General features: G+C 31.9%; 1 protein-coding gene across 1 annotated transcript in view; it reads right to left on the bottom strand.

Annotated features, from left to right (window-relative positions):
* LOC140452125 (para-nitrobenzyl esterase-like) overlaps positions 1-21,551 on the bottom strand; it is a 43,836-nt gene extending 22,285 nt beyond the window's left edge. Inside the window, exons 1-5 of the mRNA XM_072546204.1 lie at positions 21,398-21,551; positions 15,968-16,141; positions 10,651-10,800; positions 2,086-2,239; positions 724-909 (exon numbers count right to left, since the gene is read on the bottom strand). Of these exons, the coding sequence (XP_072402305.1) occupies positions 724-909; positions 2,086-2,239; positions 10,651-10,800; positions 15,968-16,141; positions 21,398-21,454 (721 nt within the window). The 5' untranslated portion in view covers positions 21,455-21,551. The remainder of the gene's footprint in view (positions 1-723; positions 910-2,085; positions 2,240-10,650; positions 10,801-15,967; positions 16,142-21,397) is intronic.
* Positions 21,552-27,771: the final 6,220 nt, after the last annotated feature.

Below are 27,771 nucleotides of genomic sequence, written 5' to 3'. Positions count from 1 at the left end.
GAAGCCCTGAAGAAGACATCATAGAGGATGTCGAAAGCTCGGCCCAATGGATATCGACGCGGTTCAACGCCGAAGACTGGTGAGTTTAATATTAATTTTAATAATAGTATTAATCCAGATTTAATTGTACTAATTTCCGAACATGTATATTAAATTATATATTAAACCTAAAGCTAAGATTAATACTATTACAAGAATTAATATTAAACTCAACAGTCTTCCGGGTTGAACCACGTCGATTATCATTGCGCCGAGCTTTCGACATCATCTTTGATGTCTTTTTCATGGCTTTCAAGGTCTCAGTCTCCGGAGCCCCCAGGCAGTACTACATTGATCATCAATCAATGCATTACTGCTACTGGGAAGAGAGGACGGTTCATTTATACCTTCGATGGTGACGTGGTTTAGGTGGAGGTTGGCGTTGGGTGAAGCGGACGATATTTTCTTTATAAGAGGTCTTTCCAACTTCTCTACAATGTCTACTGCATTCAGCTAGTATGACGACTTCAAAAGATGGAACCATTTAAGCTAATTTCATCAGTTAGTTAAAAAGCAGTTTCTGACTTGATTTAAGGACACCAATAGTCGCAATTAATAGAATTTTAGCCTCCGGACTATTAATCTCAGTTAGATAAGATTGTTTATTGATGTTTAAAACAAATTTCAGTGATTTAGAAGCATAACATACAGATTTTTATTTTATAAAATATTATTTTTGCGTACCCTTTGCTGATCTACTTAACAAGTGAAATCCAGCAGATATGCTTCCGGCACTTTCGCCACCTACTGTTATTTTTTTGGGATCCCCTCCAAATTTATGGATATTTTGATGTGTCCATTTTAGAGCTAGAAGTTGATCCTTGAGAGCCAAGTTTGCTGGTATGTTCTCATCAAGTGTTGTCAAAAATCCTGAAAAAAAAACAAAGATAAAAATATTTTCGACACAATAAAAAAGATTAAAAGTTAAAAATTATCTCTATTGTTTCATTAGTCATTTGCTGCATTATTGGTGAGTTTTAAATCTCACCAATCGTGAGAATTAAAAATCGATATATAATATATTGACCTTATAATAGTAGTACTGACTGTTCTATTAAGCAATGTATTCTTATAGTAAGGTGCAAGAGACACAAGGGGGAATTCCATTTGGTAAAAAACCGCCATCCAATTTTCCGACTAGAATCTTGGAACTTTGTATCCAATAACTAAAGGTTAAGATAGCGATTATTCAATCCTTTAAGTTAAATAAAGCACCCGGACCTGATATATTAAAGACAGAATTATTAAAAGAAGTGGCTGAATAAATTGTACCCCCTTTAGCATATTTATTAAATAAATTATTGAATATTGAATTCAATTGTCAAATCTGTGTATAAATCTGGAAATAAAGATTTAAGTCAAAATTACCGTCCAATTTCACGAATCTCTAGCCTTGCAAAAATTATGGAAAAAGCGATTAAAACTAGGATGGTAAAATTTTTAGACCTACATATAATCGTTTCTGATAATCAATTTGGTTTTGTTGAAGGCAGAGGTACAGGTGATGAAATTGCTTCAATAATGGGTCGCATTTATGATTTAGTCGATAGAGGAAAGCCCACATTATGTGTATTTTTAAATATAAATGTGCAATTTTTAAAAATAAATTTAGAAAAGTAGAAGGAAAACGGGGACCAGGAAGACGAAGAATTTCCTGGCCGAAAAATCTACGTACGTACCTAGTTCAACACAACAACTACAAATCTTTTTAGAGCTGCAGTTTACAAAATACAGATTGCCATAATCATCCGAAATGGATAAGCACTAACCAGGACAAACCACAAATAATTTTATTCCATAGGTGGTTTTCACCCTATATATTAAATCTAAGGTATACATATTTTATATGGCCCTAAAATTACTTAATTACTTTATGTGATTTATAACTCTTTTTAATTCTTTTATAAACTTTAGTATTCAGGCAATATCTACAAACAAAAACTGTAATTTAGTTTTTATTCTTGAGGTCTCAAAATGTTAACAGTATAATTTATTTATCCTTAAATAATGCACACATAATATTATGTATAAAATATAAATGCTTACCAAGTGCTCCTAATCGATAATTTATTGTTACCACTATTATATCATAATCAACCAACAACTTTGGGTTGTACAATAACATTGAACCAGCTCCATAAACGTAAGATCCACCGTGTATCCAAAAGAATATTGGTAATGATTTATTAGAACTGGGTTTCTACAAAACAAATATTTTTGATAAAGTTATCCTTATCTTAAAAATAAACGTGTTACTAAAAGTGAAAAGTGAAAGAAGAAGAAGTGAAAAAAAAAATTTTCACTTCTAATAAATTTATTGCCTATATTCCGAATTTCTTTAATCACAAAAAAAGGAATGGACGAAAAATATATGATGAATAATATTATTTCCGACCAAAAAATAACCGAGATAAGACGTATGAAAAAAAAGCTTATTGATTCAGATAATGAAACTATTTTTATTCCTGGACAAATGGTAATTTTAACATTTGAAGGAAATATCACTCCTCAATATATTACGTTAAATTTGGTAAGGTTTCAAGTTGATCAACACATATACCCAGGGCCGTTCCTGGCGAGTATGCAATGAATGCCCCGCACGCAGGCGCTAAATTTTAAGGGCGCCAAATATTTGGTTACCATTACAAAAATATTCTCACTTCTAAAACAAAAAAAGTCAGTGTTCAGTATTTCCCCGGTAAGCGCTAAAGCAATCACTTCATCCGATTGCTATTCCCTATTATAATACCAAAATTACTAATTAAATTACCACCCTACAATTTTATTAGTGGCAGCACACGACGCGCCGTCTAATGCCGCTCGCCGCGTATATTTATTGTTCTCCATATGAAGTCGAAATTAGAGAACACTTTCTGGGTTTTTTCAAAGTTTTAAATACTACAGGAGAAGGGCTCTTCAATTTTTTAAAAGAAGAAATATTATCAAAATTTAAAATAAACCTTGATGACATGAGAGGTGAGGGTTACGACAATGAGGCAAATATGTCTGGCAAGCATGTGGGCCTTCAAGCTCAAATTCTAAAAATTAATCCCAGAGCAATGTTTTTACCTTGTTCAGCTCACTTTTAATTTAAGACTGACTCATTTCGTATGAGACTGTAGGTTTTTTTTTTCAATTATTCAGGAGTTGTTCAATTTTTTTTTCTGCTTCAACCTATAGATGGGACATTTTAAAAAGGAATGTACCAAACTTAACTTTAAAATCAGTAAGTGAAACACGATGGGAAAGCAGAGTCAAAGCCATTCGCCCTCTTAGGTGTCAATTCCTCGAAATTTGTAAACGTTTACATGATTTGGTGGAAGATAATTCAAGAGATATGAACACGAAACATTCAGCAAGGTCACTATTAGACAAAATTAAAACGTTCAAATTCATTTTTTCTATTATAATTTGGTATGATGTGTTAACAAAAGTTAATATAGTAAGTAAAATGGTCCAGAATCCAAATACAACTTTAAATGAATGCCATACAGAAATAAAAAATCTTATTATTTATTTCACTGAAAAAAGGTCAGACAAACATTTCGAGATTTTCATGAATGAGGCTTTCTGATAGCAGAAGCAGAAAAAAGTGATGTAGAGCAAACATTCCCATTATTAAGACAAAGAAAGGCGAAGCTTCAATTTTCGTATGACGGTACAGATGAAACAGTATTCGATCCAAAACAAAAATTCAAGATCAGTTTTTATTTTCAAACTTTGGACACAACAATTCAATCTACAAAGACACTTTGGGGGAATATAAGTGCCACGATTTATTTGGATTTTTGGGTAATTTTCAAAATCTAGATTCTGATCTAATTAAAAGATCATGTATGGATTTGGATTTAGCTTTACAAATTCAAAATGAAGGAAACGTATGCAAAGATATTGATGGTCTTGATTTTTATAATGAAATTCTGTCATACAAAGTTCTTAACCCACTCACAGACTCTAGCAAAATTTCGGATTCGCCCATAGATATTTTAAATTATATAACAAAGAAAAATTTACAATCCTTGTTTCCAAATCTATTTATAGCCTTGAGAATATTCCTGACCCTTCCAATTTCGGTGGCATCTAGCGAAAGGAGTTTTTCAAAGCTAAAGCACATGAAAAATTATTTAAGAATGTCAATGTGCCAAGAAAGGCTACCAGATTTGGCAGCCATTTCAATTGAAAATAAAATTTGTGAAGCCATTGATCACAATGAAATGATTAATGAGCTTGCATCTGTAAAAGCACGACGTGTCATGTTGTAATTCCAATATTTGTTATTTAATTATTTTTCACTTGGTATATATGTATTATTTAATAAAGTTTTTTTGCATTGAGAGTATCTCCTTTCCGTTATTGTTTCATGTTACATTGCAGAATACCTTAATTTATTAATTAATTTGCGAATTGAGTGTTTTCTTTCTTACTGTTAACTTACATAATAATATTGTTTTAAAATGACCTTTTTTCTTCATTTAATTTTGAAAATAAAATCTTTTTTCAAACATGGTTCGTTTTATTTTTCTTTTTACATTCATATCGTATTTTCAATCATATCACAAGAACATGTTATGATATAGGTATCTTAAAAACATAATATGGGGGCGCACAAAAAATCCTGCACGCAGGCGCTCACTACCCTAGGAACGGGCCTGCATATACCCCGTAGTAAAGTGTTTAAATTGTTTTAAATTCGGTCATACGCTCAGGCAGCGTAAGTTCACTTCCAGCTTATGCAAAAATTGTGGCAAAGAACACGAAGATAACACCCGCTGTAGTAACTAACAATATTGTCTTCACTGTAAAATAAAGGATCATACAATAACGAAACAATGCCTAGCTTATCAACATCGATATTATTTAAAAAAAATAATGGCGATTAAGAATACCACATTTAAAGAAGCTGAGTATCTAGCAAAAAACCATCTTGTGTCAAAAACACGACACATAATAAATTTGAATTGCTTAGCAACTTTTACAATTTTCCTCAACTCCCGCCTGCCGCAAATGGCAGTGCCGTAATCAATTCATACGTTCCTAAACTTAAACAAAGTTCTAATCCTCTTAAATGATATGCCATATCCCCCACTCAATGTAAAATTGCCATACAATTCCTTCAACTTCTCGAACAAAAAAATCGGTGTTACATCCTATTATTCCTAACCCATATTAGAATGAGTTTATGGCATATAAAGAAAAAACAAAATAAGAAATTTTACAAGAAATTTCATTTGCTTTAGAAAGCATAAATAAACAAATTTACTCCAAACTAGTCTCGATTGAATTACAAAATTCACTAAAAATTAAATCAAAAACATACTTTCTTGTTTATCAGACAACGATAGTGATGGATAAGCATAGAACAATAATTAATAGTCTTCAATGGAACTCCCAATTATTATAAAACAAAAGACTAATTTGCGTAATTTTCTAGAAAGTTATACAATTGATGTCATTCTTCTTAACGAAACTTGGTTGTTACAAAATAAATTATTATATATTAAAGGTTCTAATAATATTAGAGTTGATCGACGTGATGGCTATGGGGGCGTTGCTGTTTTAGTTGCAAACAACATTTCCTTTTCAGATATAAAATTCAAAACAAATTATAATCCAAATATAGAAGTTTGCGATGTTTTTATAGAATTAGTAAAATTATCAATACTATGTGTTTACAAACCTCCTAAAATATATGTCTAATCCAAAGATTGGGAAAATTTATTTGGTCAAATTAAAGGCAGAGTTTTAATTGGTGGCGACTTCAATAGTCATCACTGTCGATGGGGTTCCATACAGGATAGTGCACAAGGTAATATTCTAGCTGACGCTTTAGACAATATTAATTTAATTTTACTCAATGACAGAAGACCAACCAAAATATCCAAACCGAAGGAGTGTTCTTCTATGATCGACTTAATACCTCATTAATATCTCCTCATTTAACAGGCTTTTTTACGTGGAATCCTCTAAATGACTCACTAGGTACAATTTAAATCACCATAGATTTGAAATATTCTCCAATGACAATTCATACCTTCACAAAATAGAAAGAGTCTTTAGCTGACTGGTCTATATTTGAAAATTACTTAGAAAAATGCCTTTCCGATAGTCATTATACAAATGGTACATTTTGGAAATGTTAAAAATTAATAAAAACAATAAGTGAAGCTGCAGATACTGCTATAATTACTCAAAAATCGTTTCAACCAAAATCCGGTCTTGCCGTATGGCGCGTCGACGAATGTAAACATTTAATATCTTGTCGAAAAAAAGCTTTTCAAGAGTATAATATTGTCTCAAATCTTGAAAATTATCTAAAATTTAAACACAACCAAGCTAAATGCAAAGTTGTTTAAAAAACATCATGGATTAACTTTGTAAATACTATCAATAAAAATACACCACTCCAATAGAGCTAATAGAAGAGGTACTTGACAAGTTTGCTTCACCATACGTTCAAGACCAATTAAAACACGTAACAATATGCAATTCTAGTCAATCCAAATTACTAGAAAATCCAATAAGCATCCAAGAACTGGATGCAGCTATTAAAATATCAAAATCTACTGGACCCGGGAAAGATTATATCACCCATTCGATAATTAACCACCTCCCCGATAAGGCTAAAAATTGTTTAATAAAAATATTCATTGATTGGCTTCTGGAAGGAAATTACAGTGACAAAATGAAAGAAACAATTTTGTCTTTTCATCAAACCCAACAAAGACAAAACTCTCTCCTCGTCTTATCGACCCACTTCTCTATTGTCTTGTATAACAAAAACTTTAGAAAGAATTATCAAAAATAGTCTTAACTGAACAGTCGAACACTATAATCTTTTGCCAAGCACTCAGTATGGATCTCGATCTGGTATTGGTACACTAGATGCAAATGTTACTTAACAACATATCCAACTAAATTTTTCTAAAAATAAATATTTAGCATGTTTTTTTCTAGACCTTAAAGGCGCTTACGACTGTTAATTTAACAGTAATGCATTCAAAGTTAGGCGAGCTAGGGTTTTCCACAAATTTATTTGCTAATATAGTAAATATTTTTAGCAACCCAACTTTATATATCAGAGCCCATAGGAATCAGTTACATGGTCCAATAATAACTCATACAGGATTACCACAGGGGTCTGTATTAAACCTGATTCATTTCAACATATTTTCGGCAAGTATACACGATAATTTTGTTGATTCCATAAAATGTATCCAGTATGCTGATGATATATATATTTATTCCATCCGTGATTCCTATGACGATTGTATGAGGGTTCTAGAACACATGGTGAAGCTAGTGGATAATTGGACTAAAACCATGAACTAATTATATCTCCAGAAAAATCTACCATTATGATATTTACAAGACATAGGATACATACGCCTGATAGTCTACACCTGTCAGAATATGTTCTACCTGTTGTTTTTGAGTATAAATGTCTTGATATAATCCTAGACCCCAAATTACCATGGTCCAAACATGTCCAATATGTAAAAACAGGATGTTAGAAAGGCATCAATGTCTTTAAATGTATAACTTGCAGGAGATGGGGTGCTGATCCCAAAGTTGCAATGATGTTTTACAGGACCTACGTGCAATTAATTTTAGATTACGGATGTGTGTTATACGGATCAGTAAGCAATACACATTTACTAAAAATAGATCGTATTTTCAAATCATGAATGTGTTGCTTGTGTGAGTCCATTTCAAATAGGTAAAAGAAATAAAATAAGACTTACTCACAATCAATTTAATTTTACTACCAAAACGACCAGTTTCGCTTTCTACACTTTGCAAAGCATCTTTAGGTCAAACGGTATAAAGTAAATTAAATGATTAAAAATTCTTGTACCGGCATCATTTAATTTACTTTGTACCATTTGACCTGAAGATGCTTTGCAAAGTGTAGAAAGCGAAACCGGTCATTTTGGTAGTAAAATTAAATTGATTGTGAGTAAGCCTTATTGTATTTCATTTACCTAGATCGTATTCAGTTTAAAAGTTTGAGATTAACTCAGGGTGCTATGAGATATACTATAATATATCTCATAGCACCCACATATATATTATAACTTGGTAAAAGTAATGAAATATTGTTAGAAAATCGTAGAAACTTATTGGCAACCAAATATGTATTAAAGTTAAGGCCAGAACAAGTAGTTTACTGTGTATTCTGTATGAATTATCCATACAAAATCTAGTTAACAATTATTGGAACATTAAAAATTCTTCACTATTAGCGGATGCATTTCTGGAAACCAACGATTTACCGGTTACATTATCAACAAATTTAGTTATACCACTCTATGAATTATAATTTAATACGATCTTCAAAAAAACAAATATTATATTTCCGAAATATTCAAATTCACTTAAAATAAATAACACGTTTTTAAACTCCATAATTGAGTGAATATATAAATAAAACTATAATTTATACAGATGGCTCTAAACTGGACGATGGGAAGGCAGGGTCTGCAGTATACATTCCTTCCAATAACAAATCATTTAAAATAAAACTTCCTTCAAATGGCTCTGTTTACACTGCAGAAGCAGTAGCTATTAAGAAAACTTTGGATTGGCTAAAGAAGGAAAATTTGCAAGATGCTGTGATTATCTCAGACTCTCTAAGATCTGATATGATGATCTCTAATTTATTTGGATAAAAAGTCACACGGGGTAATAGGTAATGAAATAGTAAATGAGCTTGCTAAGGATTCTACTTATTTTGGTATATAAAAATATATTTACACAGTAACAGATCTAATCAAATTTTATAATCAGAAAAAAATTTATCTGGCAAGACAGATGGAAAATATTGGAGAATACATCAAATAATCATAATTACAAGATTCATCCTACGTTACTATCCCTTACAGAATTATCACACATATTCCATTATAACAAATCCGAACGATCAGCAGCAACTATCACAAGATTAAAAACTAATAACCAGGTAAGCTGTTCCTCCTTACCTGACTAGATTAAACATTATATAGTATTAGGAAAGTGCTTATGCGATAATATTTCCCAGTGTGATATTAATCACATTATATTTGGATGTATTAAAAATAAAGGATTCCTCCCTCAGCACCCTCTGACTATTAAAAGTCTGCCGAGGACTGAGGGCCTTCTTTTTTCTTTTAACTGCCATAATGATTGTACTAGGGATTAATAATAAAGTAGATTCCCGCTGCTTTCTCCATCGCAGTATCCCAGCCAGTTAAATCAGATGTGATTTTCGCCTGTGACTACTTGGTATCAAACCTTTGAAAAATGTGATATACATCATCGAGACCTTGACGTAATGATGACACTGCTGCTGTCCAATGTCATATCATCGCAGTATAGGATTCAATAAAAACTGCTACAGTCTTGCTTCCTACAATCCCATATGCGTTCATGATCGATTCCCATATATGCCGTAACTTGATACTGAAAATCCTGCTTACCATTTCCAGAAATACAGTATGTACCAATAGTGATGAAATTAGAGCACTATTTGGCTTGTTGTACTTATCTGGCCCTTTTACATCTTCTCATGCAAATCTGGACGATCTTTGGGCTACAAATGGAACAGCTCCTGAATGTTTTCGGGCAGTTATGTCAAAGAAGCGATTCTATATCCTCCTTCGTGCACTACGCTTTGAAGATATCCAGTTCAGAGCAGAACGACGAAAACATGACAAACTTGCACCCATTAGAAAAGTTTTCGACGAGTTTTTGGAAAAGTGCATGGCTTGCTATACAGTTGGAATGTATTGCTGCATTGACGAGATGCTTAAAGGTTTTCGGGGAAAATGTAGCTTTCGTCAATATAAACCCAGTAAGCCGGGCAAAATATGGGATAAAAATGTTCGCACTTGTTGATTCATGAACTTTTTATACAGCAAAGTTGGAAATATATGCTGTAAAGCAGACATAACACGTCTTTGAGATAGATAATAGTCCTAGCAGCATGGTTAAACATATGATAGAACCAATTGCCCATACTGAACGCAACATTACTTGCGACAACTGGTTTACGTTGTAACGTTATAATCGGCACATCTTTATTAGTTTATATTTAAATAATAATTTTATTTCAATTTCTTTATTAATTTATTAATTCCTTTGCCTTCAGTTTCGTTTTTACTATTTTTTCTTCAACAAAACAGCAGAAACTAAAGATAGAGTCAAATGTTTTTACTCTCCTCGAAGTAAAAATAGAAAAAACACTTCAAGGTGTGCAGATTGTGCAAAACCTATTTGTGGTGAACATATATTTACAATATGTCACAATAAATGCTATGAGAGTGAATAAAGTGTTTACATTTCTTTTACGTTCCACAATTTTTTCTATATGTATTATTTCATTAAACAAAGTACATACATTCATGTTATTTATCACTAATAAAATGTTTAAAGAACCAGCAACCGACTAGGTTTTGTTAATTATTAAATATCCTAATACAATATAATTAAATGAGAAGAAAATGGCCAACAATCGCGTCATTTCCTGATACGCTAACAATGCCGGGTTAAATAAAAAAACGAAGTATTATTAAATAATCAAGTTTTTGTTCCGTATATGGAAATTATTGCTCTGTATAGGAAAAACAAACTTACCACTGGTGTATATACATTCAAAACCAAGCAATCTTCATCTTCATTTAAATCGGAAAGCTTATGCTTTTTTTCGAGAAATTGTTGCGGACAGACTTTGTTATTGCTTGTTGTATTCAATATTCCTTCCCACGGTCCATGAGGTTTGGGGGGCTAGAAACAATAGCAGATATTTGGTATTTAGAAAATAATTATATTTTTCCTTATAGAGAAGTTGAAAAACTCGGGTTCGTTCGTAAAAATATTCCCATGAGATTTTTTTGCATATCACTTTAATGAGATACCCCAAAATAAGGTTCAACAGGTCGCCCAGGTGAAAAGTTCTTCAATTTTTTTTTAAACAATTTTTTTTAAACTAACTGTAACAATTTTTTCGGCCAGGGCAAATATTTTTTGAATTTTTTGGATCATTCTGAACAAAATAGGTTATCTATCTTGAAATTTTTCTGTAAATTTGATCGTTTTTATAACATTACATTACAAGAATATACAGTGAAATTACAATCGATAAAGAAGTACATTAAATCCATTAAATATTGGTACAATTATTAATTATCAAATAATTCTAAACTACGTTTCTTGCTCTAAATCTTCTTTCCTGGTAAAGCCTGGTTTCATACAGGAAATTAATAAGGTTTTACAATTGATCTGGCGAGCTGAGAATATTTTGTAGGTTTCGACTCAAAACATTCCCTTTTCTGTTGTTGAAATAGGTACAGTCTACGGCAATATGTTTAACAAATAGAATATTACCACAGTGTGTACAACTGTACATGTAGGTGGATCTTGAGAAGTCATTAAATATTTATGAGTTAGTCTTGTATGGCCGATTCTAAGTCGGCGAATTATGATTTTGTTTTATCGTGTCATGGCAGGAAACTCAAGCTTTTTAACGGTGGGACGGATATCAAGGGATTTTATTCCAGTGAGCTTGCCTAAAAATTTGAATAATATTTTTAAAATACGACTGTAAATCTGTATGTAATTGTATGTTTTCAGTCTCCATATTAGAAGATGCGGCTTGCTTTGCAAAGAGGTCGGCTAGTTTGTTACCAGGGATTCCAACATGAGACATGTTGAGGTTTATGGATACTCCCAGTGAGATTGAACTATCGAAAGAGTTTTGAATAGCTTGAACCAAAAGATATACCGTGTACATACTTTTGAGAGAGTAGATACATGCTAAAAAGTCTGTACATATAGCTACTTTTTTATATTCTGGTAATAGTAATTTTGTAGCTTGGAGGATCGAGAATAATTCAGCAGTATGTATGCAGCAGAAGAGCGGGAGATTACAAGATATGATTAAATCTGTGTTTGAAGTTACAGCACATTCAACAGCTATAGGAATCTTAGAAGCATCTGTGTATAAAATTTGGTCAAATCTGTTGTTAGCAATTAATTCTTTAAAGGTTTGTCTTAGAAATTGTAGATTTGTTTGATGCTTATCATAATTTGTTAACGAGAGATTTGCGAGAAAATCTTCTGTCAATTTATTCCAGGGAGGTTTAGGTGATATTAATATTGGAGTTGTGGCTTAAAGATCGATGTTATTCAGATGTGGTGAGAGATACTGTGGCATAGATTGAAATTTCATAGGAGGAGAGTTTAAAAGGTCATTACTCAGTAATTTATAGGCTGGATTTTCGGTATTAGCTGAGATTCGAGACGACTACTTTATAAGGAGTTAGCGGCGACGTAGCCAAAGGAAAAGTTTATTCATCATCATTTTGGCTTTACAACCCTCTGTGGGTCCTAGCCTCCCCAAGAATTTTTCTCCAGTCGTCCCTATCCATCGCCTTCCTCCGCCAAGCACGTATTTCCATATTTCTCATGTCTTCATCGATGTTATCTAGGAATCTTGTTCTGGGTCTTCCTCTTCTTCTTTGACCAATAGGTCTATCAAGGAGCGTTTTTCTAGCTGGGTCGGTTTGCTCCATCCGCATAACATGGCCTACCCACCTCAGACGTCCTATCTTTATGTGTTTTACGATATCTGGTTCCTGGTATATCCTATAGAGTTCGAAGTTGTATCGTCTTCTCCAGACACCATTTTCATTTACCGCTCCATAGATGCGCCTTAGTATTTTTCTTTCGAAACATCCTAACATGTTTTCATTGCTTTTTGTTAAAGTCCAGGTTTCTGAACCATATGTTAGGACTGGGCGTATTATTGTTTTGTAGAGTTTTACTTTTGTATTTCTTGATATAACTGTAGATTTAAAAAGGAGATTAAGCCCAAAATAGCATCTATTAGCCGTGCAAATTCTGCGGTTTATCTCTGCGGTAGTGTCATTTTCAGTATTGACGAGCGTTCCCAGGTATACAAATTCGTTAACTGCTTCGATGACGTCATTTTCTATAACAAGTGGCCGTAGTGTTTGTGGTTGCGTACCTATTTTCATGTATTTTGTTTTGTTGGTGTTTATTATTAAACCCATTTTTGTAGCCGCTTCCTTTAATGCTACGTACGCCTCTCGTGCTGCGTTTTCCGTTCTCCCAACAATATTGATATCATCAGCATATGCTAAGATTTGCACAGATTTGTTATATATTGAACCGGTAGTTGTGATTTGTGACGTACGTATTACTTTTTCCAGAGCTAGATTGAATAGTATACAGGAGAGTGGGTCTCCCTGACGTAGCCCGTTATTTGTTTTAAAAGGTTCAGAGAGTTCCCCCTGGATTCGTACTTTGCATTCAACTTTTTCAAGGGTTAGTTTGGTTAAACTTACCAACTGATTTGGTGCTCCTAGGTCTATCATTGCTCTAAACAATTCTCTTCTATTTACAGAGTCGTAGGCTGCCTTGTAGTCTATAAATATGTGGTGCGTGTCTACACCGTATTCTAGTGTTTTCTCTAGAATTTGTCTTAGGGTTGAAATCTGATGAATTGTTAATTTACCACCTCTGAAACCAGCCTGGTATTGTCCTATTATTCGCTCTGCATATGGTGCCATACGATGGCATAGTATATTGGAGAATATTTTATACGCTGCATTTAGGAGCGTAATTCCTCGATAGTTAGAGCATTCAAAGATATCACCCTTTTTGTGTATGGTGCAAAGTATTCCAATATTCCAATCATTGGGAAGGGACTTCTGTATCCATATTTCTTTTATAAGCTGCTGTAGGGCTATTATGATATCGTGGCCACCTTCTTTATATAATTCCGCTGGGAAAAGTTTATTAGCTTCTCTATATAGACTCTCTGCGGGGCTCAACCTCAGGGCTCCAAGGCAGATTCGAAGTGCAGTGTTGTGTACAGAATTAAGAAGTTTTAAATCTGACAGGCTAGCTGAGACATAAATGAAACTGTAGTAGGCTATTTTAGAACGAATAAGACATCTTTAAATCTGAAGTAACGAGTCTTCGTCTGCACCCCAATGATGATTGGACAGCGTTTTTAATGTGTTAAGATTTGTGATGCACTTAGTTTTGAGATCTTTTAAATGGCATTTCCAAGTAAGTTTACTGTCGAATGTGAGTCCTAAAATCCGTATACTCTTTACTGGATGTCCTGCGAGGAAACTTAATCATTTTTGCCGTCTTAACAAAAAGGTTATATCCACTAAAGTCCATTCAAGCAATTGGTCAGTAGCATTCTGAAGCAGTTTGCAAGTGGCAACAGTGTCGATATATATAATTTAAAACTGAAAAAAGTCCAAAATTACGATTTTCAAGGTTCAAAAACACAAGTAAGAAATATTATTTTTGAATTCACCAAGGATCTAAATTCAAGTTCAAACTTTGTATTTTGGGCTTACATATTTTATTTTAAAACATTGTTTTTTAATTGCTAATGAAGCGCGTATGAAAGGACGGGCGCTCGGGCTGCGGAGTGTATAGGAGAGAGAAACAAGGTCTATGGCATAAATTTTTGCTGGTTTGAATTCTCATTATACAAATGAGCGCCCGTCCCAGTATATGCGCTTCATTAAAAATTAAAAAACAACGATTTAAAATAAAATAAGCCCAGAATTTTCATCTTGAACTGATAGAAGAGGGTTTGATCTTAAATTTAGGCATTTGATGATTTCAAAAATAATATTTTTTACCCGTGTTTTTGAGCCTTGAAAATCGTCATTTTGTGTTTTTTAAGTTTTAAATTATTTTTAACTTGAAATCGATCCACTTTAGAGAAAACTTACAAAAGTTCTTTTTTGTTCACAATAATCCAAAAAACATTAAAAAAAATTATCCCAGCCAAAAAAATTTATTTTTATAATTTGTTTAAAAAAATTTTTTACTTTTGGGTATCTCATGAAAGTAATTATGTAAAAAATCTCATGGGAATATTTTTCCGAACAAATCCGAGCTTTTCGCCTTGTCTATTTCTAATTACTTATGATATTACCACACTAATTATCGGTAATAATCAGAATAAAAGAAAATTTATCAATCTATACAGGGTTAGAAGGTCAGGAAATTAACAAAGAACAAATACTTGTTGCAATTATCATTTTGCATATTGTCAGTTGTAGCATACACTCCAGATATTTCAATGTATTTTCCTTTCCATGTGAATAAAGTTTTAATTATTTTATTATTTACCTGCTCTCAACTTTTAAGCTTCTTTCTAAACTCTTTTCCTAGTAATATCAATATTCCTGACTGCGCTCGTTTATCTGTGTTTAATCCAGTATAAAGATGAATGTATCCATCAATTTCTGCAGTACCTTGGATCTTTTTTTATAACAGTTAAATAGGATTTTGTCTTTTTTTCTCAGGAATCACTTCGTCAATTTTGTTTCTCCAATCTTGTATGATATCACATTCTTCTCCATGTATTCGTAATCACAGTCTGTTTTCGTTTGCTATGTCGTTTTTGTGATGAAACTTCCTGTATTCAAGGCTAGTTACTAGGAAATTTTGAGATAAGCTTTAGTTTTACAGGTGTAGCGGAGCAAGTCCTACGAATTAACCTCCTTCCAGGAGGGCCAGAATTTTCTGTTAGGATTTATTCCCTCAACTTATCTGTTCCAGTTTTAAAAAGCCAGAAACTCGCCTTCCATCCTCTCTAATCAGCTACATCACGCACAGCGATTGTACGCCATGTACCCAGCGGCTACCAGATATGCCTTCGGGGAGGTTGGAGTAGGATTTATATTGGTAGAGCTGAATTGTAGTCCTAGAATCCCTGATTCTTTCATGAATTGCCCAAATCATTATTTTTCATTAATTTCTTTTTATTCCCTTATTCAATTTTTAATAAAATTTATCTTTATTTGCTTATATGCTTCATCTTCAGGTGCGTATACCTCCACTACACTATTTATTCAAAACTTATTTTTTATTATTAAATAACATTAATTTTTACCTTAAATCTGTTTTTTCCTATAGGAGGTTCTGCATAGGGAATATCTTGAAAAGCGTAGAAATCTTTTCCTTCGGCACTTTGAAGAATATGTCCACGGATTTTGCCTAGATTTTCCAACTCAACTATTAACTCATCTTCCTCAAACTCAGCTTCAGCTCCAGGCAATGAGTTTACCTAGAAATAAATAATAAAATTATATATATATATATATATATATATATATATATATATATATATATATATATATATATATACAGATTGAACGAATTTAATATATGTCTGTTTGAACTGCATTTGAAATAGTGAACCAATATAAAACTTGGACAAAAATAAATCCATACCCGGTGATAGACATTGTATAAAATATCGTTCAACTATCTGTCTCCTTTAAAGGAAAGAGAAGCTTGCCTAATAGTCGGAGAGATAAAGCCGAAATTTTGAACTGATCAGTAATAAGACATTTCTCTATTGGAATATATTCATTGTAACTGGGTTAAGACTTTGCCTTACAGGCGGACGCCCCTCGTGGTACAGGGGGTGGCTATACAGGGATGAAGTTGTCATTTTTTTCGGAAAAATTAACGATCGATAATATGGCTGAAAATTTGCCCAGAGTAAGATCTTGGTATAACTAGACGAAATCCCAAAGGGTAGACGCGAGAGTGGATACATCAGGGGTGGCGCAGAGGGGTGAATTTGCAATTCTTTGGGGAAAAATTAACGATAAGTAATATGTCCGCCATTTTCATGGCTCATTATTTAGCCCCTAAAAACTCCAAATCGAAAAGAGCGGACAGCTGGGTTGGTACAGAGAGCCATAAAACGGGATCAAATGTACCACTTGCCTGCGCATTTTAGGTCTCGGTAACAATTTTCAAACTGATTTTATTATGATATTTTTATACCGATTGATTTGAAAATTTGTATGCTCACTTCTGTTACTATTCTGAAAAGCGTCAAGTAGAGTTTTCCTCAAAATTTTCCAAAAAAATTTCCGTAAATGAAAATTTTCGTAATTTTTTGAGGTAAAATCTAATTTGTAGAATCCTTTCGATTTTCTGTCAGTTATACCATGATTTTTTTCCAAAAATTTTCAAACGATTTTTCCGATAAGAAAAAAAAAATTTAGAAAATCTTTTCTAAAACATTTGATAAAACTCTACGTCATCGTCTGAATCTTTTATAGAATATTTTGTAGTTTTAAAATGATATTATGATAATGTTTTTTTTTTTAAACCAAAGTCATATTTACTTTACAAATCACATTTTTTTCTTAAATATACCTCTGGGCAAATTTTCAGCCATATTATCGATCGTTAATTTTTCCGAAAAAAATGACAACTTCATCCCTGTATAGCCACCCCCTGTACCACGAGGGGCGTCCGCCTGTAAGGCAAAGTCTTAACCTAGTTACAATGAATATATTCCAATAAAGAAATGTCATATTACTGATCAGTTCAAAATTTCGGCTCTATCTCTTGGACTATAAGGAAGCGATAAGTGGTTTGACAGCATAATAACTGCTTGTGTAGTCTAGTTTTTTCAGTGATTCTAGGCAACCTATTTGGGTGGAGTTTTGACTTGTTCTTGAAAGAATTCAGAATCCAGCAGCCCGCTGAAGTATTGGATTTTTATAATATAATTATTTGACAACCTTTTGTTGGCCAACCACCTAGAGCGGAGTTGAGCCGAAATACATTGATTTCGTATGTTCCGTTTTAAATTCGTTCAATCTGTATATATATATATATATACAGTGATGAGTGTCTTACCACCCGGCTTTTTAACGTAAGAGATAGAAAACACAGTTACCTTGTGAAATAAAAAGAGATGAAATCCGTTGAGGTGAGAAATAATCGGAAAAACCTATAATTTATATTACATTACATTACCACTAACGATAGTCTCACACCTTTAGACGTTAGATTCGAGCTAAATCACCTCAGTCATAATTATTATGAGTAACGTCGAATGTGTGACGTATTTCCATTTTTTAATTTCGCATAAAGTAAAAACTGATTGACCACAATAAAGCAAAAATTTGTAGTGATTATTTAATCTAAAGTTTTAAATTATTAACCAAGAATAATTTCTACTATGATTTGAGGAGTTTCATACACTCTTGTCACGGAATAATTATAAATCCTTCGTGGATTAGTGGTAAGAATTCGACATTGCGATACAGACATCGCAGACGATTAGAGTTCAAAACCCACTAAAACAAAACAAAAATTAAAGTTAAAACAAAAAATCTTATTGACAAAATAGTATCGTCGTACTTTCGAAAATAAAATAAAAACTTTTAAAGAATGTTTAAATAAGTAAAAATTCTACAAAAATAAAAAAATATCCGTGGCCACTAATCAATCGATTAGGAAAAGTCGCACTGAGATATTCACTGACGATGCGAGAATTAAGTGCAGGACAACCATCGTCTTGAAATCATATGGAATCGAAAGGTATTGGTAAATTACAAAGGGCTGAGACAATTTCATTTTGCAGAAGTTCCAAGTATTTCCGCCCAGTCAACATACCGTCTATAAAAAATGGACCAATGACATGATTCCCTTATCTCTTCCCAAACATTTACTTTTCGAAGACGCTGGGTACGAGCGACATAAATCTGACGAGGATTTCCTCGAGATCAATACCTAGCATTGATTGAATTGTGACGACCATGCAATGAAAACGTACATTCATCGGTGAACAAAACGTTCTCTAAAAAATGTTCATCTTGATGTGACATTTCCATTGCAGTTTGACAAAATTCTAAACGTCTATATTGATCCCCAGGGAATTGTTCGTTGGATTTATGAAGTTTATAGGGACGGTATCGATGTCTTTACAAAATTTCACCTACTCTAAATCTTGGAATTCCACATTGTTCTCTCGACGAGGTGTTGATTGGGTAGGATTTTGCTCAATACTTACACAAATCAAAGTGTCCCTTAGTTCCAAATCTGGATTTACCTCCCTTCGTCTACGAACTCCTCTTGGATCGAACACGGATCCATAAGTAAAAAAATTACGTATAATAGACTGAATTGTTGATCGTGCTGGATCCGGCCTATTTGGAAACATATTTACAAATTGTTGTCTAATCATGTTGTCTGATAATCCATTCACATGCCAGACAACAATTTGCACTTTTTCCTGAACCGTTAGAATCCTTTTCACGAATTGTTTTTTCAATAAAAAGTTTCTGTTTACCGTAAAAAACACTTCTCGATGTGTTATTATTTGATAACTTGGCTTATTTGAAGGCTTGATGATTTGGTTAGCTATAAAGCAGGTAGCTGTTCGCGCGCATCCATTCCAATGTCGTCAATTGTTTTCAAAATCATTACCTGTACAGAGGAATTGATATTAACACTGAGAACAAACACACTATTTTTGTTTTTTTTTTTCTGTTCTCTATGGATCAGTCTAAACACACCATTAAAAGATGTCACGAACAAAATTGTAACTTTCCAACTAAATTTTAAAATGTATTTTGTCCATTATTTTACATGTTATATTTTATATGTGTGTTTTTAATGTTGAGTGTCGTAGCTTTACACAAATAATCTCAACGATTAGTAAGTTGTAATGACAATTTGAGATATGTTGTAAATATTTACACTTTCTTCTAATTACAGTGTCGTGAAGAAGGAATAAAAGAATTCCGAAAGCTCGACCAAAAGTCAAAAGAGTGTTTCTATAACATCCCGGCCAAACCTACTGACTGCAGCCCTAATAAACTGTGTTGTTTGTATATATATAGCAAGGACTATGACTGTTTAAATTTAAATATACAAAGTGAATGAGATAAAAATCTCACTGCAATTGAGGGTATCAGTCAAAGAGAAAAAAAAGTGAAAATACTATTTCATTCTTTTAATAGACAACGTTTCGTGCAGTATTTCTGCATTTCTTCAGTTCAACTGATTTTAAAATAACATATAAATGTAAAAACAATGTCAATTACAATGGTTTTCGTTGTTAAAAACTTATTAGTTAAAAAATACATTAAAAAATATAACCATGTTACAAAAAAATGTTACAAAATTCTTAGAAGGTATTATGTTGTAAGGTTAAGTTTGTATAAAACAAAACACAAATTGTTTTGTTTTCAAAACTTCCACAAAATTTATTATAATATCTTCTAACTACAGCTGTTTCGGCTGTAGTGTCTTTCTCAAGTAGTCTATTTTTGGTATGTGTTTACACTTACATACAAAAAATAGATCACTTGAGAAAGGAACTCTGTTTAAACAGCTGTAGTGATAAGATATTATAATAAATTTTGTTGAAGTTTTGAAAACAAAGTTTTCAGTGTTTTATTGTTACATAATTCTTGTATCTTGTTTAAATTAGTGAGAAAAAATATTTTTTAATGTAAAAAAGTTTTGTTTAAAAAATATTTTATTTTAAATATTAAAAAAACTCACTGATATGATACTTATATTAAATTTAATAAAATGGAAAACCAAAATTTTCTTAAAGAGTCCTCTGGCATAACTTTTCAAAAATTAAAAAAAATATAGAAAATACATTATAATAAACATAAATAAATGCATTGTCAACTTAAAAAGATCTAATCTCATTACAGATAAAGTAGCCAAATCAGAAACCTTAACAATAATTATAATGGCATCTCTCCTAGATCTTACTGTTTGCCGAAAATCCATAAACCCCAACTATGTATGCGCCGGCCGTTTAGTATCATCGATTAATTCTCCCAACTGTAATATTGCCAAATTTTTTCCTCCTTACGTAATCATTGGAATCATCTAGCCCTAGCCGGTGCTGATTACACTGCCAAACGTCCTTTTTGAGGATCTAGATTGATGAACCTACGTGGTAGATAACTACTTAAGGCAATTAATATTAATAAACCCAAAAAATATTCTACAGGTGAACCTACATATTGGCCAACAGACAGAAGAAAACTTCAAGGTCTCCTTGATTTCTGTATAACCAAAGGTATACCAGATAATCACCTAACAACTAAATCATGCTTCGACTTAACATCCGATCACTCGCCAGTAATTCTCACCCTTTCTTCTGAAATAATTTATTTACCTAGACCTCCTACGCTTTATTTATCCAAAACTAATTGGACTTTATTTAAAGAAACCATTACTAATAACTTAAATATAAACTTATGTCTAAAGACAGAAAGTTATCTAGGCAGTACTGTGGATCATCTCACTACATGTATACAGAAAGCGTATTGGGAAACTAAATTAAACTAAACCTTAAATTAAACTTAAAAAACCAAAATTTAAATTGCATTTTGACAACTTGCGATTTCAAATTCTAAACGTTAATAGTAAATTTTAATTTACAGTTGAGCTAATATTTTTGCACAATGTACCTGTTAAAAAAACTGAGATACGAGTCCATATAATTTTCATTAGTAAACTTATAAATAAAAACTTAACTTACCCCTTTCTTTGTAAAGGAGTATAGCAACCAACAAAAAATTGCTAATTTTAAATACATGACTCTAATTTAGAAAATCGGCATACACTAGTTTATTCACTCACACTCTTAAAATAATTATCTTAGATATAATTAAAATCCAATGAAGATAAGTCTACAGAAACATTATCTTTTTTAATGCACTCTTATCGAAGAAACAAGTAATTTACAGAATATATCAGTAAATAACTACTTTGTAATTCAGTATCTTTTGAAGGCTATCTATGAGGCTAAACTTTGACAAATCATTATTATTATTATATGTATATATATATATATATATATATATATATATATATATATATATATATATATATATATATACATGTATAAATATATAAATATATGTAAAAATATATATATGTATATATGTATATATGTATATTTGTATATATGTATATATATATATATATATATATATATATATATATATATATATATATATATATATAAATCAAAAGAGTGTAGTATTTGCTGACAATATAAGAAAGTAAACGTTAAATATTGGGTTTGCAGCAATAAAAAATGAAACGTGTACTATTGTAAATTTTTAATCCAAGCTTTCGGACATTGGTTATGTCCTTCATCAGGGAGCTACAACTGTGATGAATAGATTGTTAACGTTGGTATAATTAATTAAAAAATTCACTACTTACAAACTTAATGAGGTTGTATCATCAATGATGTTATATAATGTTGATAAAATTTATCACAGTCTGTCATCTTTGTTCAATATAAAACCTATTTCTATATTTAAAACTAAAAAATTACTTTACATTCACAACACTTAATTATTATAAACACATTCATGAAATTGTTATTCTTAATTTTATTCTATCTCCATTAGTTTTTGTCAAGACAATCCAGTGGTTTTTATTATTGGTTTTTCAAAACTCTTCGTGTGTAAATTTAACAATATTCATATTGTCCCACACCACTAATATCAAGCAACTGGCAGTACAGCAAATTATAGGCCTATCATTAGGTGTATCGTGGCAATATAAATTATTTTATATTTATTAATATCATAAAGGAGTGAAATTTTAAACATGACAGGTTCGTTGTTGAAACACTTATTATTAAAATATTCATTAATGTTTATACTTATTTATCCTTGGTTTGTTTTGTAGCCATAGGATAGGTGGGTTTAAATTAATTGTCTTTAAAATACCTAGTTTAAATTGACAGTCCTTGGTTTTTCAGTATTTATATTTTAATAACTTTCCTTTGGTTTAATAGTCTTGTACACTTGGTTTTACTGTCATAGAGCATGTGGGCTTAAATTATTTTTTTTTGGTTTATATTTAAGACCCCTTAATGTTGTACCCTTCTTTGCACCCGTAGAGTATTTGGGTTTTAATAACTTCTCGTTAGGTTAATATATCGCTTAATAATATAATAATAATATTATTTAAAAAATGGTTCTCTTACATGAGGCACAAATCATAGCAAAATCAAGACCCATGAACCCCCCGACAAAAATTTCTGGGGATCAGCCACTGAAAGGTACAAAAATCTAAATCCTATATCAAAATCACCCTCAACACCCATGACCCTCCTCGACAAAAGTTTCTGGATCCGCCACTGAGTTGACTGATTTTGAACAACATTGAATATCAAATCGATTTGGGTAAACACTTTCTTAAAAATATTTAAAAGAATATTAAAAGAGTAATAATTTAATAAACTTTTCAAACCGATTGCTTCACGGTCCGAGATATCATAACTTTCAAAATCGTCGCCTTCAATAATAATATCAAAAACTTCCAAAAGCTGTTTACGAAAATCTGCTACAGTGAAAACTACCCGAGATTTAAAATTCATTTAAACAAGCCATTGGCATTTTTTTTGGAAACATTCATTTGTTTAAGCGAGCTTGAGAAAAAGGAAGCAAATCCGCTTAAACTGTCAAAAAGTCAAAAAAAAAGACGACAATGTTTAATTTTTTTACACGTATCCTGCAAAACTAAATTCATTATATGCGCATGACAGTGATTAAATAAAGCTTGTGGTGTAATACTTAGTTTTAACTTTTGCCTGGAGACCATTCAATTCACCAGACATCACAGTAGAGCCGTCATAAGTTTGCCCTACCAATTTAATTTTCATATCAAAAAATTTTAATCTGTCCTTTAAAATACCAAAAATATAGTCTACCTTATGGCTTTTACTTACGTCTGTAAAACCTAAAAACCTCTCATAAGTATTACCACGTAACATGTATCGGACAACAATTGATAATTGTGAATTACATGATATATCAGTAGTTTCATCTATTTCTAGCAATAAGCCAGCTGTCGGGGAACTTTTTTAATCATTACTTCAAAATATTTTTGTGTAAGTTGATATTACCCCATGGCGAAGAGCTTGTTTTCGGCATCTTTCATATTATAGCCCCCATGATAATTTTGAAAAGAAAACAATAACTAAAAATTTAATTTAAACATCATTTATTCAATATACAATATACATAACATTAATAATAGTATTATATTATATAATATACAGTTGATGAAAAAAAAATCGCTCCTACAGAAAATATAAGTAAATGATAATTTCTTGTTATTTTGTAATTCATATGATATATTAGAGTCTAATAATACAAGAAAAATATCATATGAATTACAAGATAACAAGAAATTATCATTTACTTATATGTTCTGTGGGGGCGATTTTTTTTCCTCAACTGTATATAACAAATTGAAACCCATTGAAATACAATTGAGGGTTGACAATTTGGGGTACTGTAACAAATTATAATAATATCTAAAAATAATGGTAATACAAACAAAAATTAGAACTGAAAAATTAAAAAAAAAAGAATAATTGAAAACATTCTTCCTTTACGTTTTGGATAAATGATTTATGACATTTGTGTTCTACAGGAAACAAAAAAGAAAGGGAAAGGTCAATCAAAATTAGGTGAATACATACTAATCTACAGTGGAGTAGCAAAAGAAAACAGAGCCAAAGAAAGTGTAGCCTTACTAATACACCAAAGGTACCTAAATCACATCAAAGAGTGTCAATACATATCAGAAAGGATTGTAACAGCAAAGACAAGAATGGAGAAGGAAGACCTAAACATCATCGGAGTATAAGGCCCAAAAAATAACAAGCCTCAAAAAACAAGGGAAGCTTTTTACGACGAATTAAAACAAGTAATAGAGCAAGTCAGAGGAAAGATGATAATATTGGGGAATTTTAACGCTCGAATAGGCAATCAAGTAATAAACTTTGATCAAATAAAAGGCAGATATCGAGCACAGTTTTATTAATTTAATCTTGCCCAAGTACTTTCGCTCCCTAGAGCATCTTCAGGGGCATTTCGTCAATTGCGGCCTATCCAACAAGAATAAAATGTTATAAACATAAAATTAAACATCACACTACAATACACAAGGACAAACACTTTAAGGAGTGAAGGAGTTTAAATATCTAGGCATCACATTATCTAGCTCCGGAAAGCTCGAAACCGAACTGGAAGATCAAGTGAATAGAGCAAACAGAGCCGCAGGCTGCCTAAATGAAACGATATGAAGAAATAAAAATATCGGGAAAGAAACGAAAGGCAGAATTTACAAAACAGTCATCAGACCAATAATGACATACGCGGCAGAAACAAGACCTGATACAGAGAGGACAAAAAGAATGTTAGAAACAGCAGAGATGAAAACACAAAAATTGATGGTAAGACACTATGGGACAGAGCTAGAAGTACAGATATACAACATAGATGCAAGGTGGAGAACATCAAGATCTGGGTAAGAAATAGAAGAGTAGAATGGAACGATCATATAATCCGAATGACAACAAATAGAGTAGTTAAGACGGCAAGAGACGGTTCCTCAATAGGAAGACGATCAGTAGGAAGACCACGAAAACGATGGAACGACAACTTACTGGAGGCACATTGAAAAACAAACAGAGTCACGTCTATATAAAAAGAAGAAGAAGAAGATATTGATGTTCTCGGTTGGTTCCTCCTGACCAATAGATGTATCCATCTTTTGTGTTTTGTTTTCCTGAACCAGCTCATCTTACTTCAGTCATCCCAAGATGTCTATTTTTATTCTTCTCATCTCGGCTTTAGTATTTGCAAGTTTCCCAGACATGAATAAGCTGCGTACGTTCCAGGTGGCAATGCGTACTATCCTGTCATATATTTGGATTCTTTGTCCACTGCCTTGGACCTCAATAGTAGTTGACGGGGGGATTCTTCTCACCCTCTCTCCATTTAAGGAGTGCCCCGGACTGAGGGCCATTTTCTTGTTTCCGTCTACCATTTAGATTTGTAGGAAATGCAGTTCGTTTCTATTTCAAATTCTCAAACCTGCAACAAAAGAGAAAAAATATTTGTCGATCATATTTGAGAGACGTGACCACCAAACTAAAGATTACCCATTTTTTTTAAGTAGGCCACGTCGCTCATATATGAGAGCCACAAAAAAAAATAAAATCTAACAACAACAACTAAAAACAATTAAAAAAACAAAACACATCCAAAAAGTTTTTATTTTATTAAAAAATTCAAATAACAATCACATTTTAAAATAGATTCAAACATATCAGTCGTGCAAGGTCAAAATAGTTGGGTCAAAGCCAGTTCAAAGCTTATGACCCTAGAAAAGAAGAAGATCTATTATTAGTCAATAATTAATTATTTTAAGACATTTTTATTAATACGACTAGGTATCTAATTTTTGTATATTGTTAAAAAGCTTTAAACCATGCAGATATAATTTAAAAAGTGCATTAACTTCCATCAGCTTTACACTTATTTGTACTTGGTTTTTTTTTGTATTTATGCTGTTCTTGGAAGCATATTCTATTAGGAGATGATGCCGAGTAAAGCACTTTTCTTTTATCGCGGTCAGAATTACAATAATAAGGATTAATTATGAGAGCTCTGTTAAAAGGCGAAAGCCGAATGCCCCGCTTCACTTGTACCATTTAACCGGCACAGCGTAATATTTGATACCTAGCCGCTAATGAAAATTAATGAAACTACACCAATAAATTTTCCCAAACTTTGCATTGTTGCGATATATAGTAGGAGGCAATTTGATTTTGCATAACATGAATGAACCTTACACCTTTAAAAGAATCGTGATTTATTCTTGAAAACAAAAATGGCTAACATCTGAGTCAATTATGGATATGGTTTAGTTTGTAAAATTTTTTTTGTTTTATTTGCTCATAGTCGAAGAGAATAATTTGGATGGAGAGAAGGTCACATTAGGAATTTTTTGGCAGAGCTGAATAAGGATAATAGTAGTGACTGTTACGAACGTTAAAGCACATTCTCACGAGTCAAGTTTAGTTGACCAATTTTAGTTGATCAACAAAACGCACGTTGAAAACAAAAGTGACACAATGCCAAATTTACAATTTTACAGTAGAAAATTTTTTAATTTCGGTGATAAAATTAATAAGATAATTTTGTTTTTTTAACAATATATGGCAGTTTTTTTCTTAATATTAGTCTTGATTTGCAATGTATTTAATGGCTAAATACATCACCTAGTGTAATAACCTGACATAATATGTCACAAGCTAAGCTAAAACTGATTTTTGTTTTTAGTGTCATTTTTGTTTTGCATGATTTGGAAAATATTTGCTAATTGTGACAGTTTTTGCTTATTTATTTTAAGGAGTACACTGTGAAATAAAAGTTAAAGAAACGTTTTTTTTTTAATTTTTAATAGAACAAATTATAAACCAAACTACTAGATTGTGAAGAGAAGTGGTTAATAAACAGAAAATTAAAATTCTAAGAAATATTGTTTTCACAATAAGTTTAATTATCTTATTCTTTTAAAATGTGATTATAATAGGAATGATAAAATTGAGGAATGAGATTGGTGGTAATAAGGCTTTGGATATCATTTTTCTTGCGTTCTGATATTTCAATTTTATTAAAATATAATGAACTTAATTTTTGCTGGTCACAAATACGGTGAAAGTTTCGCTGTAGAGCAATTTCTTTATAGTCGTCAAAATCGGATGTTTTGTAAAATATTTGGATATCATTATTATCATTTTTTTCAATTTTTATAACTTTAATATCTGATAACTTTACTGCTTCTCCATTAACATTCTTCTTTATTGCTAAGCTTGCTAAATTTTTAATATGAATAAAATCTGCATAAGACATTTAATTAACTACGAAAGGATTGCCACGTTTCTTTGCATTTCTTATAGCAGTTACATATTGTGCCGGGACGTAAATGGGACCAGACCGTAATGTCTTTTTAATATCTTTCTCAATTATTGAATGTGCAGCATCTCCTTCATTTTGGGTATGCCCCCTAATTAAAAATTTGTGTGTAATTGAT

Source organism: Diabrotica undecimpunctata, chromosome 10 (assembly GCF_040954645.1).
Source record: "Diabrotica undecimpunctata isolate CICGRU chromosome 10, icDiaUnde3, whole genome shotgun sequence".
In the NCBI taxonomy this organism is placed as follows: Eukaryota; Metazoa; Arthropoda; class Insecta; order Coleoptera; family Chrysomelidae; genus Diabrotica; species Diabrotica undecimpunctata.
This window is presented reverse-complemented; position numbering and strand designations above follow the sequence as displayed.